This window comes from Tuber melanosporum, assembly GCF_000151645.1.
Source record: "Tuber melanosporum whole genome shotgun sequence assembly, scaffold_119, strain Mel28".
Taxonomy (NCBI): domain Eukaryota; kingdom Fungi; phylum Ascomycota; class Pezizomycetes; order Pezizales; family Tuberaceae; genus Tuber; species Tuber melanosporum.
In genome coordinates this window covers 198,733-215,885 of record NW_003298776.1, presented here as the reverse complement: position 1 = coordinate 215,885, position 17,153 = coordinate 198,733, and the positions used below count along the sequence as shown (strand labels likewise).

Below are 17,153 nucleotides of genomic sequence, written 5' to 3'. Positions count from 1 at the left end.
ATCATAGCTTAAAAATAATAAAATATGAGATAAAAACTCAAAATAAATCAAAATATCTAACTATTTTGACTCAACAACTTGAAGTAACAGAGGAGAGATCTTATTTATATATAAATCTCCACCACCCTTTATGTCTTTATTTCAATTTCTACTCTTGAGAATTTCTCATTCTAGTACTTTTAGCAATTTTACCAAGATAAAATTATTATAAGCCTGCCTAGATATCATACATTTCTTTATATCGCAAAGGCACCTAACCATAACTAGTCTTTTTTACTTATCACCTTCTCCACTCTCAGAATACTAGTACGGTACTAAGGCAAGAAGGAGAAGAATCCAGCTTCAAGTAAGTTCAATAATCCTCTTATTGCTTCTAAATATATTTTGATCTAGTCCATGCTCGCATCTGACAAAGAGCTCGCTTAATCCTAGTACCAGTACCGGAGATAAATATCGCCCCAGGAGATAGTGGATTATCCGAGTAAATAACCAGATTATGCAACGCATTCACCGACCAAGCCTGTTCGAAGGACGGGGATGAATTCACCCGACCCAAGCATTAAATTTATTCGAGTACAGTACTGTGCATCCCACTAGAAGCCCTGGACAATACCAACCCCGCATACAAAACAAAACCCTTCGTGCAATGCCAAGACCGCGTGCAGAACCACCGAGAATCGTAGATCATCGCCGGGTCGAAGTGCCTCCGATCGGGGCGTTTCGAGTTCCGGCCGGAGAGATTATCCGGCCGAGGACTAACCGAGCAGCATTCGGTTCTCGAGAATACTACACATTGGAAGTGCAAATCCCCTATTCATAGTCGACATGCAGAGAACCAAGCGAGTGATAACCGGTGGGTGGGTTGGACTATTCAAGCACGTGAAGGTGGTACAGTACTGTGCAACTTAGTTCCCATGCGTTTCCGGAGGGCCTATGATACCGCTTGCCCGGTGGAAAGGGGCGTTCACTGAAAAACGGCTCGAAAGAGCACTTTTTGGTTGACTAAAGTAGGCAGATTATTTGTCGTCCAAAGTGATTTGAAACACTCTGAAATTCATAATTCTTCTTGGAGCAACTACGAATGGGAAACCCTTTGAACTTGTAAGGACGAAATCACAACTAGTCATTTCAGAGCTCTGGCTAGGTGATTAAAGCTTCGCCGCCCTCTCCTTGGCACTATCGATCCGATCCCCCTCATCGTCCTGCTCGGCCACAGTCAACCCCGGGAACTCCGCCGGCACAATTCTACGGGGAACAGCCCCGGGGATCAGAGAGTACTTTGAGAAGTCTGTGACTCCCCCGTGCTCCCTAAGGAAATCCTCGTCCGTATCCAGCAGCCCGTTGATGGTCTTCACCGGAGCATTGATCATTGCTATGACAGCGTCGCCGAAGATGGTCTGTCGGCCGAGTAAGTCATCAATGTCTAGCATCGCAACGGGGGGCATAGCTTACGGGATGCCGGAGCTGCTTTGGATCCACCCTTCCAGTGGCGCCGGACTGGATAGCCTATGAACAGTAAGATTTTGCCCCATTATTCCCCAGCGCAATGATGTGCGATATATGACCTACCACTGCTGGCCAAATCCCACAAATCCCCAAACCCTTCTCCCCCTGTCTCTCCCAATCCATCGCCAATCCCTTAACGATAACACTCATCCCCACCTTCCCAACCGCATACGCCGTCTTCCCGCGGAAGAATCTCGAATATATCGGGGGACAAACAACCACAACCCTTCCAACTCCCTGCTTTCGGAATGCCGGGATGATAGCCTATAGAGTGATATATAACCCTTCAGGGTTAACTTGCTGCAAAAGGCGGAAGCGGGGTGTGGGAGTGGTGTCAAGGGCTGACCAGTAGATAGCCCCAGAGTTGTAGATAATGACATCAATCTTGGAGAACTTAGAAAGGGTAGTTTGAATTAGGGAGTTAATGCTTGCTTCGAAGCGGACGTCAGTGGGGATTGCGAGGGCAGTGCCACCAGACTCCGTGATTTCGCGAGCGACAGTGGTTATCGTAGACTAGGGTCCTTGGTTAATGGTGAACAAAAATGGGATGGAGGGGAAAGAAAAAAACACCTGGGAAGAGTTGGGATCGGGTGGGAATGTGTATGGCTTCGATTCATCTGTTATGCTCTTTGCAGCGAGCACTACTGTTGTGCTATCAGCGAAATAGTCTAATGGAGAACGGCTTCTACGGTGCAATAGCCTTAATAGCTCCACCATGCAAGGATGTCAAACCAATGTAACCAGCGTGAGCGAGGTTAATTGTAACTTGACGCCCGATACCCCTGGATGCGCCGATTACGAGGGCAACCTTGTGGGGATTGTTTCCAGCCATGTTTTTAAATTCGTATTTGCCTGTCAGGAGTGCGAGTTGTTGGGGAGTTGGGGGGTGAAAAAGGAAGGATAAACTTTATATGCACCACAGTGTTGCACAGCGATATTAAACTTACCGAGGCAACTGAACTTGATCACTAAACGTACAAGTACTGTGCTCGAGTAATTTACAGTACAGTACCGGTACTCGTATAGTAATCGTACACTGAGCCGTGCTACCTGTTATCGTATCAAGCCGGTGCTTTTATAATGCGATAGAAAAAAAGTATATAACTGAACTATCTACTCTGCTCTGGAAAGTTAATCAGCAAAGAAACTTCTCCATCACAATATCGCAACAATGGCTTCCATCCCTAGAATTAAGACTTATCTCGATTGTGGTACGTTACCTCCCTTAAACATGCACGTTGCACCCACCAAACCACCAGACGATAGCTAATAAACCCACAAGTGTCCCCATACTCCTACTACGCCTTCACTTTCTTAAACAAGCACCGCGCAGCACTGGATTCCCATGGCGTGACCATAGAATTTGTCCCCATCTTTCTCGGGGGTGTGAATGTTGCAACCGGGAACCAGCCCCCGTGGAAGCTCCCCGCGAAAGCCGCGTACGTGGCAATCGACATGGGGAATGCCAAGAGATACTTCGGACTTCCTGCGTTGAAGAGACCGAGCGTGTTTCCAGTCCCCACAGTTAAGGTATACCCATCTCTCTTCATAATAGGCGCCGCGAATAAGGGCTGATGGGTAACTTATGTAGCCGCAACGGGGACTGATCTACATAAAATCTCACTTCCCAGAAGAAACCTACGTAGAGGCGTTCCGTCTTCTATGGGTTTCGCTTTGGGAACAGGACAAAGATATTTCGCAGGAGTCGCAGCTTGTGGAGACTTGGAGTGGATTGTTTAATGAGGAAGAACTGAATAGTATCATTGGAGCAACTGAGGAGGAGGAGTACAAGAACGCTTTGATGGAGAATACCAATGAAGCAGTCAAGAACGGGGCATTTGGGGCACCGTGGTCCGTCGTTAGGAACGCGAAGGGGCAGGAGACGAGGTATTTTGGGAGTGACAGGTTTCATTTCATGTGGGAGTTTCTTGGGATTGGAGATGGAACTGGGTTTGCTCCGAGTCCTAAGGCGGTCCTTTGATATAGCTTCAGGGTTTATTTTGTTTCTTGCTTTTTTGTAGTGAGTTGCCATCGGAATGCACAAATCTTGATACAATTCAATCTACTCTCATGTTTCAACGTTTAATTGCTGTAGTCTCATGGTATCACACAGAGTGCACGCCTCACGGAATTGGCCAATATCCAATGCATTCCCGGTCGTAGCCAGGCAAACTTTCAATTCTTCTCTCATACAGGAATGGGGAAAGATAACCAGGGAACTTTAGTCATGCGAGACTTTGAGCAGGTTGAAAATGGCCTACATTAAGGCCCCACCTCCACTGACTCTCCAATGGGAGATCTTACGCTCGCTGGTTCAACCAGAGTGAGTTATCTGCTTGCTGAGAGAAGGGGGGATTGCGGTCCATGCGATAGTTTGTGCTGTGCCCAGAAGCTCAAGCACAGCACGGCGTGAAACCCGAGTGAAACCCGCGACATCCTTACCAGAGCCATCTGTATTCTGAATATCAGCTGCCATTATTGGCTTACGCTCGTGCACTTAAGAGGCGTGACAAGATTTCGTCCCTCTCCACCCCCTCGTAACTTGCTTAACTTGCCCTCCCGTGGCGGCTTATCAAAGTGGTCGAAATAAATCAACATGACTCCACATATCAGTGAATCTGCCCGCTCTTTCAATACTAATGTGTCGAGAGTAACTTTAATGCGGCTGGCCAGACGTTCTAAAACGTTGATGTATCCAGGAAATAGGCCAGAGGCAGGGTAAGCCGATTCACTCTAGAACATGGCAGGAGGGGTACTCGAGTAGGAAAGGCAGAAACAATATGGTCATGGTCTTGGCTCTCTTTTTTAGCACCTTAATGCTGACGGATGAATAGGAGTACGTGGGAAATATAGTGTCATAAAGGCAACCTGACTCTTCTATGGATCGCCACATACATCTCATTTCCTTCGGAGACTCCCATGCTACAGTTTGATGCTAAAAGATATGGCTGCTGTTCTTGACAATAGTGTTCGCCCGTCTGCCGCTTAGGAACACCAATCTTCTATGAAATATCAAATATCCTTAGAGTTATAGTTTTTTTTTTTTTTTCCTTTCTTTTTTTTCTTTTTTTTTCTAAAATAGATAGAACAAAAGGTTTGAATACAGAATATCGATATAATATTTAGTACACCACCCTTTGCCTTAATAACTGTATAAACTTCCCAGTAATATCCTCTACCAATCTTTCAAATAAAGAATCTGGTGTCAACTCCATTAACTGATATGAAGATTGAACTAAAAATCCTTTTCCTTCAATTCCTCTAGAGAAATTAGTGAGAAAAAACACAAAGTTTGAACATCTGTCCTCATATCTACTCTACTTTTATCTAGTATCCTTATCCCATTACATGTTCCCTTTAACCTACTAGAAAAACAGGCCTATATTATCTACTTAATATCTTTAGACTTCCTTACTATCTTCACATATCCTGAAAGTCATTTTTTCCTGACTTCTCTAAAGATATATTGAAGTGCTAGTTCTACAGATTTCTTCATGCTATATTTATTACTCCACAGTACTATTTTCTATTATGTAATTGTTTAATACTTATATTTAAGTTACTATTCATATTTCTTTCTCACTGGAATAAGTATTAATCTTGGTTTCTCAATCTTTATATAGTTGTAAATACAATTATCTACAAGTCTTTACTTTCCTCTTCTTCTTGAAACAGAAGGAGGAAATTCTCAATAAAGATGTTATAGTCATATTTCTCTATTATAATCAGTAGAGATAATTAAATTACAGCAAACTGTGAGAAAAACTTTTAGTGATTTACTGATTCTGATATTGATAAAACTAAGATAATAGCTCAGTATTATTTGTAGTCTAGAGTATGAATTAAAGTTAGTATTTTTACTCAACATAAAATCTTAGAAAAACTTGTTCCAAACTTCCTTATTCTTACTACTCTCCAATGTGTAGGTTCTAGATATTTTTTCTTTCCACTCTCTTCCTACAGTAACTCTTTTTTACTTGTTGTTTAAAGTGGTTTATAGTTGAAGTAGTGGTTACGTCCACTTGATTAACTGTATCAACAATGACTTTTTGTTGATAAGTTATAGAATGAAGGAAAAAACATATATGATGAAGCCTTTTCACATATCATGATAGATCCAGAATAAACCAACAATTCCACCGCACTCTGAAAACAGAAGCAACTCTTATGAACCTTGATTCTAGCTTCCTCAAGCAACTCCAGTATAAGATACTACTGTAGGTATTTCCTCTGATACTACCAAGGTGGTACCAATATATTCAAACCAGTTAGGCTAGCTGCTGGAAGGCTGTCTCCTGTAAATTAAAAGATCTCGAAGCTGGGTACAATACAGGTCTTGTAGGAATATCTAATAGTGTAGTAAAAATATTTTCTGTAGTAACTCAGGAGTTGTCCAAAGGTATATCAGGCAAGATAGACAGCTTTAATACTAAATACTACCTGTCCTAGCTTTTAGAATAGAGGAGGAAGTGATACTGAAGCTTCTCCTAGAGCAAGATAATAGTAGCCCTCTGTAATGATCCTCCTTTGGATAGTTAGTTCTTCATGACGGGGGACGATACTTCTCTTCTTCCTTTGCTGTACGATAGCTCTTAGGCCTATGCCTACGTCACTCATAGTACAAGACTAATATCTTCTATCTGTAATACCTATCGTAAGCTTTCTCTAACTCTACCTCATGTAGAGTATTCTTGTCGTAATAGTAATAAAGGTCGTGATAATGGTAAAGTGAGTAAAGGTGTTTTACATTTGTTAAAGTAATAATTAGGAAAAGTACTTAGAATAAAGCATGAAGAGCCTATCCTCCTTGGCTGTACCAGCCTCCTTATATAGTGCTCTTCCTGCCCCTAGTCATGTGATCCCAAGTGGTTACATGTGCAAGACCAAATCATAACAAACTAGTCAGATGACTAAAGTGTTCACATGCACAAAACCTATGACCTCGTACCAAGGTCATATGCGAAAACTCCTAAACCAATTATAATACAATAAACAAGTCATATGGCCCAAAGTAGTCACATGCACAAATGTGATAACATACCTATGACTCATAATCATAAGTCATATAAAAACCTTTTCCTTGCTAAACCACATTTGTGACACCCTCGCAGAGAAGACTTTTCTTCTGGCCAAGAACTACCCTTGTAGGCTGTTGAATAAGAACAAAGATGCTGTGAACTTGCTCTTACCCCAGCACAGGAAAAATTGAACTCCAAAAAGCCAGAAGAGGGTAGACAAACAACACTCTAGCTAGCCTTTAAGGTAAGAGCAGGAGAAAATTCTGGGGAACCCATTTAACTCACAGACGTCAGGTCAAGACGAGTAGATGGTAAGAGTAGAGCCCTGCACTGATAGGATCTCTTGTCCAGGATAGGTTTTCGAACTAAGTGTTCCCCCGCTGTGCCGTCCAGGGTGCATATTGAAGGAAGGCATGGGAGGAGAAGATGAGCTTGTTGGTCTGCATATTCCATAGCCAAATTTATGAGAGAGGTGAAACGAGGGCATAGCTTACCCGAGTACTTAGCCGCTAGATGATTGAGTGGATCAAGTCATTATTGCTGCCGGTGGGGAGGTGTGGGGGTTTGCTTTTGTCGATGGGGTAAGACAGCCACTGAAGAATACCTCTATAGATTAGATTTCTCATTCTCCCCCCCAATACTGTAGAGAGTGTCTGCGAGTGCCAAACTTTGATAGATACTGGAATCGAACATCAGGAGTTGGATCACAAGGTCGGACAGCATTTTTTGGATAGTCTACAATACTGTTTAAGTGGAGAGCGTCGGATGAGTGATTCCATATGATTCTAAACATCCTCGCTTATGTAAGCACGTCCCTCACACTAACACGGGATGTTGACACTTTTGTTTACATTGACTGCAGCCGTCAGAACCTTACACCAACCTCAACCACCACCACTACTACCAAAGGAATATTAATTTTCTCAACCCCAGATAGCTGTATAAGCCATGGATCCCAGAGACTTGGAATCGGCGTCAACATACGTAAACAACCAACTAGCCTCTCGAGGATTACTCCGTGGGAATCCAATCCCTTTCCATAAACCCGGCGACGACGACGGCACTCCGGCGAAGATTATTAACCTTGTTCACGAGCTTATCGCCCGGAGAGATGTAAGTTTGTCTATAGTGCGGCATGAGCATAAGCTGACAATGTGTAGAGGGAAGGTGAACAACGTGAGGATTTGGCATTAACAATCCGAACCCTTCGCACCACGGAAGTTAGGCAGAATGAGACAATTGTACGAGCACTCATCTCTTGACAATCTCTCAAACTAACCTCCTTCCAAAGGAACAACTGAAAGAGAAAAACCGTGAATTAGAGCGCAAAAATGCTATCCTCGACTCACAAACCCGCTCCTTCAACTCAACCCTCAGAACCGTAGAAGCCAGCGCCAACGCCCTCCGCCACGAGGCCGCCCGCCTAAAAACCCTCCTCGCACAAGTCCGCACCCAATGCGCAAACGACATTCGAAAACGCGACATCCAGATACAGAGGATGAAAGAGCGGTTAACGGACAGCAGCAAGCGCGGGCGAGCTCCAATGGCACACATTAGCGTGATTGGAGCAGCGAAGGGATCGTTCTTAGGTGAGGACGAGGATGGGACGACAACGACCGCTGCGGGGAGCTCCCTCGGGGCGGATACTACGGACTTTCTAACGACGCTGTCGCAGGGGCTCGCGGACGAGAACGATAACCTCATCGCGTTGATCAGGCAGACCTTGTCCACACTCAAAACGATCCAGGGTCTGCCAGACGACAGCGGGCTCCATGCTACGGAGGAGGATGCGGAGGATGTTGAGAATCCGGTTGCGGCGCCGCCGGCCTCGTTTGATGCGCTTAGTGATGATCTCGAGGGTGTGCTTTACTCGTTAAAGGAGTTGCTTAACCAGCCGAATTACGTTCCTCTGGAGGAGCTTGCAGAGCGTGATTCGGAGATTGCAAGGTTGGTGGCGAAGAACGAGACGCTGGAGGAAGAGTGGAAGAAAGCTATTGAATTGGTGGACGGATGGAACAAGACCCTGGGCAGGAACTTCGAGAAGGAGCGGGCGAAGGAATCGAAGGTCGCTGCGAAGGGGCGAAAGAGGGGGCAGGGGGCGCTGGCTGATATTGTTAATGGCAAGGATAACATCGCTGCTCCAGAAGAGGAAGAGAAGGAGATGGAGGGGAAGCTCGTGGAGAAAGGAACTGGAGCTGAATGTGCGGATGATGGTAGAGGCGAAGACATGGACGATGTGCAATTACTCGTTGTGGAAGAATCAAACCCTCCAGAGCCTGCTCGGCGGAGATCTTTACGGAACGCAAGTCTTATCCCACTCTCCGGCCCCCCAAGTAGATCAGGTGCTAACACCCCACCAGAAGGTAAAGCAACCAAAACAAACCCCACCCCCCAAGTCTGTCGTCAAGAAAAAGCGAAAATCGACACGCAAGACAAGAAGCTTTTCCTCGCGAGAACTGGAAAGCTTAGTGTCATGACCAACTCTTATTTCCTCCATCCTTTCTTTACCATTCGTTGCGCCAGGCTTTTTTTTCTGTACATCATCCCACACCTGTTTTATTGGCGTTTGGTGCGGTGCTATGCGGCAATGCTCAAAGTTTCATACTCGTAATAATGTCATACCCCGATGCGAAAAATAAAAGTAATTTACTTGTTTATCACCTACCTCTCCTGGTCCTCTTGCTTTCATTTTGCGAGATGATGACCTATGGAGACGTGCCGGCATGAGGGTACAAGCAGTACGGAATTCTGCGGCGCGGAGGCGTTAACAGAAGCAGGGTTTCAAACTGTTACTGTTGTATTGTTCGTTAATAAAATTAACCGACTACAACGAACAGAAAAATAACTTGATCGTACAACAACCACCCCCTCACCAACCTCAACATCACAATAACAAAAAAAAAATTAAAAAAATGTAAATATATAGTAGAAATTAATATTTAGTGTACCATCCATCTGCCTTAATAATTGCTTCAATCCTATCCACCATTGAACCTGCTAGAGAATCAAAAATCTTTGGGTCAAGAAGTTTCCAACAAGCTGTAAAAGCCTCCTCAATAGCTTTTTTGACCTCATTGTCAGAACCCTTCATGGGAGATAGGTCAGGATAATGCTTCTGAAGCTTATCTTTCACTAGAGCCCAAACATGTTCAATTGGATTGAGATCTGGTGAATAGGCTGGAATTTCCATAAGAGTAATTCTCTGCCATCTGAGCCATCTCCTAAAAGGCAAATGAGTCTTAGCATTGTCAATGATAAAGAAAACCTCTTCCTTCTCAAGATGCTCCTTAATATCCTCCCATATCCCTATAAAGTTATATTGATCATAAATTTCAATAATTGACTTTCCAGTTACTCCACCTTCAGCAGAAGAAGGATCAGGAAAAACTGGCAAAAAAAGACCATGAGGTTGACCATAAAAAAAACCAATCATTATCTGGCTAATTTTCCTCTCCCCTGTCCTAGCAGTAGGTTCCATACAATCCTTATTTCACTTCTCTTTTGGGTACAGTCGTGTCCGGAAAGTTTTCGTACCCCTGAGATGCAACCCTGTAACACCTCATCACCACAACAACCCTCCTCACCATGGCCCCTCCACATAATCTAAGAGCAAGAGAAGACCTGAATAAGGAAATTTATACTCTGTATAAACATATGGATATTGGATATGACAAAATTTCTAAGTCTTTAGGTGTATCCAAGTCAACTGTTGAGTCTGTGGTCAAAAGAGCTAAATCTAAGAGTAGAAACACTCACTATACAAAAAGAGGTGGAAGACCAACCAAGATTACCGACATAAAAAGGAAGATAGTGGAATCAGTTATCGATGCCGAGACTCATTTAGTGTCATGCAACATTACCAAAAAAGCAAATATTGGTCTTGGTAAAACCACTATTGATAAGATCATATCAGAAGCTAGTTTTAAGCTTCTGATACCTAGGAAAAAGCTTTTTTGGAGAAAAGGACAAAAGGAGAAAAGAAGGGAGTTTGCTAGGAGAAGGAGGAACTGGAAAGGGGCATAGAATTGGGTTGTTTTTGTGGATGAAGCCACCATTGTTTATGATCCAAATCCAACAGGCAGAAAGGTCAGAGTTAGACTTGGTAAAGAGCTGGAAGAAAAAAACTTAAAGCCTAGCTTTAAGTTTAGAAGTACTAGCATTAGAGTATATGCTACAATGATGAAGGGAGGAAAGACTGAGTTGATTCTTATGAGAAAGAGGAGAAAGGAGGAAAGAACTAGTAAAAGAGACAGACTTGGCCTAAACTCTCACCAATATGCAACTGAGATCCATCAGCCTTACTTTATCCCTTTTATAGAGGGTCTGAATAGACCTTCTGAAAATATCTACCTTGCTGCAGATAATGATTTCTGGCATGGTGGTGAGGAAAATTGAAAATTGGAAGTAGACTGTGGTTACAAAAAACTCCCTTGGCCACCAAACTCACCAGATCTCAATCCTATTGAGAACACATGGGCACTACTCAAAAGAGCCCTTACTAAGCGATTCTCCAGACTCGAAAGAAGACCTCATAGTGCATCTGAATTGTTTGAGCCAGCAAAGGAAGAGTGCGATTTAATTCCCCAAGAGAAATTAGATGGATAGATAGATAGGATGCCTGAGAGAATGTAAGCTGTACTGGATGCAAATGGAGGCCATACAAAATAGTAATAATGTTTTTTTATTGTCTGCTAGCAATACTATCATGTTTTCTTTAATTGAATTCTTTACATTTTTTTTGAAATTTTTATGGTTGGAGGTTGTAGTTGTACGGTTGCCATGCGAGGGTATGAAAACTTTCCGGATATGACTATACCTAAATACCCATTTTCTCCTCTTTCCTGCTCTCCTCTAAACAGCAACCTCATCTCCTCATATTGCCTTCCTCCTCCACATCTCTCTTATTCAGTGCCTATGAGATAATGCCTATTCCAATCTCTCCTGAGCTGGATCCTCATCCAAGTAGACCCTTTCTTGTACTAACTACTTTTTAAGATTCCTTTGTGCAAATCTTCTCTTGACTGTCAGCGAAGAAACATTGGGAGCAACTTTTTAGGAAATCTCAAAATAGGTAGTATTACAATTTTCAAGAGCTTCTTCTACCATAGCATCATCCTGTAACTTGGTAGTCTTAGGATGTCTTCCTCTACCCTTCTTCTCCTTACCCTCCAAGTCTTCGTTTGAGATTATGTTTTTAACAGTTATGAGGGGGATATTGAGATAGTCAGAAATCTGCTGATATTTCATCTGAGGCTCGTATAACTCAAGAATTCTCTTCTGAGTAAACTCAGAGAGGTGATAAGTTGGAATAGGTTTTATTAGATGACTGCAAAGAATAGGAGGCATAGTATTTAAAGAAAAAAGAATCAGATAACATGATTGAGTTTTAGTTAAGTTGATGAAATTTCATTTGGTAGAGTTGAAAATGGGTGGGGATGATGGGCAATATGTTAAAAATACTGAGATCCGATACCTAGAAACCACCCTAAGTAGGGTAACCACATCCAGAATCAGAATTACTGGTCTCCAACATCCCCCTCTGGCCTCCTTATGGGGCCCCCACATTATCATACATAACTATCTTTGTTGAGTCCTGTAACTATATGGCCACAGAATTGAAAATGTTAGAATAACACCAGATACATTACTGCCGTCTGTCCAACCATATCCTGTTTGCAGGATATATGAGAGAGGACCTTCAGCTAGGTCTGGGAAGTGGAATAAAGTAAATGTGTCAACTACTCAGAGAGTTATTAGGCTTCAAATATGTGACATCTTTGGAATAGACTGTAAGTAACAGGACATTTTTGCACAAAGATATTGTATTGAAATATGTGATGTATTATCTAAGCATGAGTTAGGATTTTAAATAAGCAAATATAATTTTAAACTATTCAAACTTTGATTCCCACTACCAGTATATTATTTTATGCCTTATATAAAGCTTTGTATATGTAATGAACAACATATTATATTAATCAATTATCCTCTTGATCCTGTTATTTCTTCTACAATAAATTCACCTTTCCCTCAGTTCCTTTTTTCTATTAATAATGAATTCTCAAAGTAGCTCTCAAGTGGATTTAGTTAATTCAAACATGTTGCGCATACAAGCCTGGAGAGTAAGAAAGCAACAAGAATCAGTTAAAGTATGATAAGTATTTTTACTATGTACAAACTGTAGTGGTTGTACTACTTGGAACAGAGCTTTAGAGATGATGCTAAAGTTTAGGTATTGGGATTTGGAACAGGACTCACTAACACAAAATTGTATTGGGACAAAAATTTCTGAACTTTTTTTTTTAACTTCCCAATCCTGTTTTTATAAGAGTTAGCACAATGAATACCAACTGTGAAGTCAATAATAGAAGCCACAGTACTATACTTATTTAGGCATCTGAGGTGAAAAGTATTGGGACCAGAGATGTAGACATGGAGTAAGATGTAGACTACTAATACTTTATTATTAATAACATACTTGTTGTGGATAGGGAAAATAAATGGCGAGCTTCGTCTCCTATATTATTTGGATATGTATAACCTTATTGAGAGAAAATTCAATGCAAAGATCACATAAAAAATCAGTCATAAAAAGCTGACAGGGCTGTGTATATGGGACACTATACTGCTGATACTGACCAAAAGCTGTTTTATAGGGATGGGACACTGCTGACTGACAGCTGACAGTCCCAAGTGGCATGACTACTATACTATATACTTAATATTCTAATTAAAGAACTATTGGGAATGGAAACTCAGAAGTGCAAGTAAAGTCTATAAGTACAAGTGCATTGCAAATGTGAAAACTTTGACAAAGACCAGCTACACTTAGGACTTAAATGACACCTGTAGATTTACCAGTACAGGTAGTTACTATACCTACTATGAATGAGCCACCAGAATTTGAATATGTAACTTATCTACAATTAGAATACAAGTTATAGCCTAGACGTTGAATGCTTCACAATAATGTTTACTCTCAACTGCTATAAATTCTTCAAGATGGATTTCAAAAAATTTAGAAAAAGGTTTCTCAATATCGACATATGGTCAAAATCGACCTACAGGTTTCTATTTTACATGGTATGATCAAGTATTCTTGTTTTTAAAGCTACAAGTTATGTAAGAGCAGGCAGTCTTAAATGGACCAGATACATTTATGGGAAAGGTAGCTCCACTACTATTATGCAAGAAAGCTAGTACAGAGAATAGCAGATAGTGGTAGATAGAGAAGATGAATTAGGGAGTAAATTATGTATCATAAGATTTTATGAATTACCAAGTGAAAGACTCCTGAGCCAAAACAGGGCAAGTATTGTAAGATTATATTACTGCTAGATGATGGAGATTGTAACATATTTGCAGGTGCTAATCACATTTTGAGGTAAGGTACGATAGTTGACAGATAGCCTGCTCTTCCACAGATGAGGCAGGAGCTGTAAACTAAAGAAGGCTTCAAAGGTGTACTGGGAAAACTTACAGAAGTAATCATTCAACCAAGTATATTGAAATACCGTCTGTCGAAGTCTGCCTCTTCCATCGTGGAATCAAGTAGTCTTTAAATACACAAATCTGTTCATGTCTTGCATGAACTAAACTACTCAAAGGTATCAAGTAATATATTTTGATAAAACAACTTAAGTATCAAAACGATAATTAAAATAAAATATAAAATAAAATCAAGTATCAAAATTTAATGATACTTAAAACAAAATATAAAACAAAGCCAAGTATTAAACGATACTTAAAACAAACCAAGTATCAAAAAAAAATACTTAAAATAAAACATAAAATAAAATCCTTAACTAAGTATCCATACTGGTTACAGAGATACACTTCTTACAGTTCATGGATATATTGTTAAAACTAATAATAGTAAGTATCTTATACCTATTCTAATAAAAAGTAATAATAATTATCAGATAATATTAACAAGTAATTATGAGTAGAACTCAATTCAAGAAACCTTGCTAAAGCTGTTGTTATGTATTAGAAATCCTCAGAGTCAAATGATAAGGATCATGTAATAATTACGTTATAATAATTATTATATTATTACTCAAATTTGGATTTAAAATTTAATATATTTTTCCACTAGATTATAAGGTAGGGTAACACTTTTGAGGGGCATTACAGTTGGAATCATGGAAAAATTGTGTCATCTTTTATGAGAAACTTATCATATTATGAATGTAAGGCTTCCGGAACCACACCTAGCTTGAGAAAATTCTCTGGGAAAAAAAATCTTAATTCTACTTAAGTCCAGTGTAGTCCTTTTTACATGCTCAAGACATGGGTGGCTTTCGTCATTGGAATAGGACTGCCTGTATCATGCCTGAACACACCCAAATAAATTGGTATCATACGATCAGCGCCGCTGGCGAGTTATCAACCACGACGTGCAAACAATAGACACCGTGAAGTAGGAAAGCCGATCTGCAAGTATCACATCAAAAGACGGAGTCTACAACTACCGACGGAAGCACAAAACGACAGTTTGCACTAGAAAAATCGGCGAGTGAGTATTTGTGATTCACAACTTGACTTGAAAGTATGAGTTTTTGAAGTCACTATCATTCGAGAGATGAGATGTTCAATTTCCTTGTCAAAACGAAAGTAATAAACAAATAAAGAAAAAACAAAATTCGTCGAAATTCATATCATCCTATCATATGTCCGACCCGCACATGATGCGTGGTCTACTTCTGGGCATGCTTCTCATTAACCAACACAATCCTATACCTGGGTTCACCCCTCTCAAAGGCCTGCAAGGCATCATTGACCTTCTCCAACGGCCAGGGGTTCACCCAACTCTTAATACCCTTCCGTGCCGCCAATTCCAACATCTCCTCTATCTCTTTCGGACTACCGATAAGACTTCCAGTAACATGCACAGCCTTCATGATGAGCGGGAGTATGTTGAACCCGGGAACACTGTCCTCCGGTGCGCCGACCTGGATAAAAGCGCCGCGGTGGCGGAGGAGCTGGAGGTACGAGTCGATGGGGAGTTTGGGGGAGTTCACAGTGGACACGATCAGGTCGATGGTGTTGGCGTGCTTGCTTGCCCAGTTAGGGTTATCGTCAGTCGCGACGTAGTCGTCGGCGCCCATAGCGAGAGCGTCAGCCGCCTTGTTGGGTTTGCGGGATATGGCAATGACTTTGTCCGCACCGAGGGCTTTTGCGAAGAGGACGCCGAAGTGTCTGTTGTTTATCAAGTTAGTATTTAGGACTGGGCGGAAAGGGAGGGATATGTGTGAGAAAGGGACGAGCATACCCTAAACCTCCAAAGCCGATAATTGCAACAGTCTTTCCGGGTCCGCAGCCATTGCGCTTTAAGGGTGAAAACATGGTTATTCCACCGCAGAGCATGGGCGCAGCGATTTCACTAGAGAGTGCCTCCGGGATCTTGAAAACGAAGTGGCCAGGAACACGAGTGTAGTCGGCGAATCCACCAGTGGACATGCTGCCGTCGGGGTACTTGCCATTATAGGTTCCTACCATGTCCTTGCACTACTCCCACCTCATGAGCAACTGTCTGAAGGAAGAAGTGTTGGTGATGGGAGGGTAAATACATAGGATTCATTATCAGCATTGCACTCACCGCACGACAAGCAGGAGCTTGCCTGTGCACCTACACCGACCCGGTCACCGACTTTGATTCCCTGGACGTTCTTCCCAACTTTCACTGCCGTGCCGACGATTTCGTGGCCGACAACAACGGGATAGCTCGTGAAGCCCCAGCCGTTCGTCAGGGTGTGGACGTCAGTCCTGTTACGCTAGTGTCAACAATTGCATTGGTAGGGGAGGAGAAAGAATATAGAAGGGAAATGATGTTACCCGCAAATACCACAATGGGTGATCCGAATATCCACATCGTCCTCCGTGAATCTCTTAGGCTCGATATCCTTATAGACAAGGTTCTGCTTCTCGATACAATCATTGCTCGAACCAACCCATCCCTTGAAAGAGTATTCTGTAGACATCTTCTTAGAATTGGGCTTTGCTTTCTCGCTGTTTTCGTCGATTTTATCTTTTTTGTAGTTACTGATGTGCTTCTCGCTAGGTATAAGATGATCTCTGAGAACTTGCAATCTCTGGAGTGGGCGAGCAGGTCTATTTGAGCCCTCCATTCCTTATCTTCCTTCACTCTTTCTTTCCGGGCCCGCCCAACTCCAGAGAGGGGGGGAAAGCCCCCACAAGTTTAATTCCCTCAATTCCCTTAATTCCCTTAATCCCGCTTATTTCCTGGTAGGAGGAGGGGGAAGGGGGGAAACCCCAAAAAAAAACCTCTACGGCAATTGCACTAATGCCGTCCAAACTCCGCCGCAGTAAGACACGGTACCCCTTAGTCAAAAGTGCAGAGCAGTGCGCCGGGGCTGTAAGTTAGTCGGCGAGGTGCAGTACAGTATAGCATCGTTTATTTCTAGGCTTAGATGCCACCTTCGATCCTTCCGTGTTTCCTCCCTTCTTCCCTCGCTCACTTGGGAAACCCGGGCAAGAATCCATTGATATTGCGGATTTTACAATTGGGAGCTTAAAGGTTGAGCAAAACTTCCGCTCTCCCTTCAGGTTTATTCCTCTGAAAATTGATTGATATTAAGGCGGAAGCGGTGAAGCCTTGGGTTAATA

General features: G+C 42.2%; 3 protein-coding genes; 1 reads left to right on the top strand and 2 right to left on the bottom strand.

Moving 5' to 3' along the window:
- Positions 1-1,148: 1,148 nt before the first annotated feature.
- On the bottom strand, positions 1,149-2,338 carry GSTUM_00001647001 (uncharacterized protein; the record flags this gene model as incomplete). The annotated part of the gene is made up of 6 exons (XM_002835819.1): positions 1,149-1,397; positions 1,453-1,506; positions 1,570-1,770; positions 1,804-2,019; positions 2,077-2,150; positions 2,239-2,338. 6 exons carry the CDS (start codon positions 2,336-2,338, stop codon positions 1,149-1,151), a joined length of 894 nt encoding a protein of 297 aa, XP_002835865.1.
- A 339-nt stretch (positions 2,339-2,677) lies between these two features.
- GSTUM_00001646001 (uncharacterized protein) lies at positions 2,678-3,487 on the top strand (the record flags this gene model as incomplete). Its single annotated transcript, XM_002835818.1, has 3 exons — positions 2,678-2,717; positions 2,789-3,036; positions 3,098-3,487. The coding sequence occupies 3 exons, from the start codon at positions 2,678-2,680 to the stop codon at positions 3,485-3,487; spliced, it is 678 nt and encodes a 225-aa protein (XP_002835864.1).
- An 11,613-nt stretch (positions 3,488-15,100) lies between these two features.
- Positions 15,101-16,681, bottom strand: GSTUM_00001645001 (uncharacterized protein). XM_002835817.2 has 5 exons: positions 16,362-16,681; positions 16,160-16,292; positions 16,097-16,120; positions 15,799-16,034; positions 15,101-15,725 (listed from the first exon to the last, which is right to left on the bottom strand). The coding sequence occupies exons 1-5, from the start codon at positions 16,505-16,507 to the stop codon at positions 15,224-15,226; spliced, it is 1,041 nt and encodes a 346-aa protein (XP_002835863.1). The 5' UTR covers positions 16,508-16,681; the 3' UTR covers positions 15,101-15,223.
- Positions 16,682-17,153: the final 472 nt, after the last annotated feature.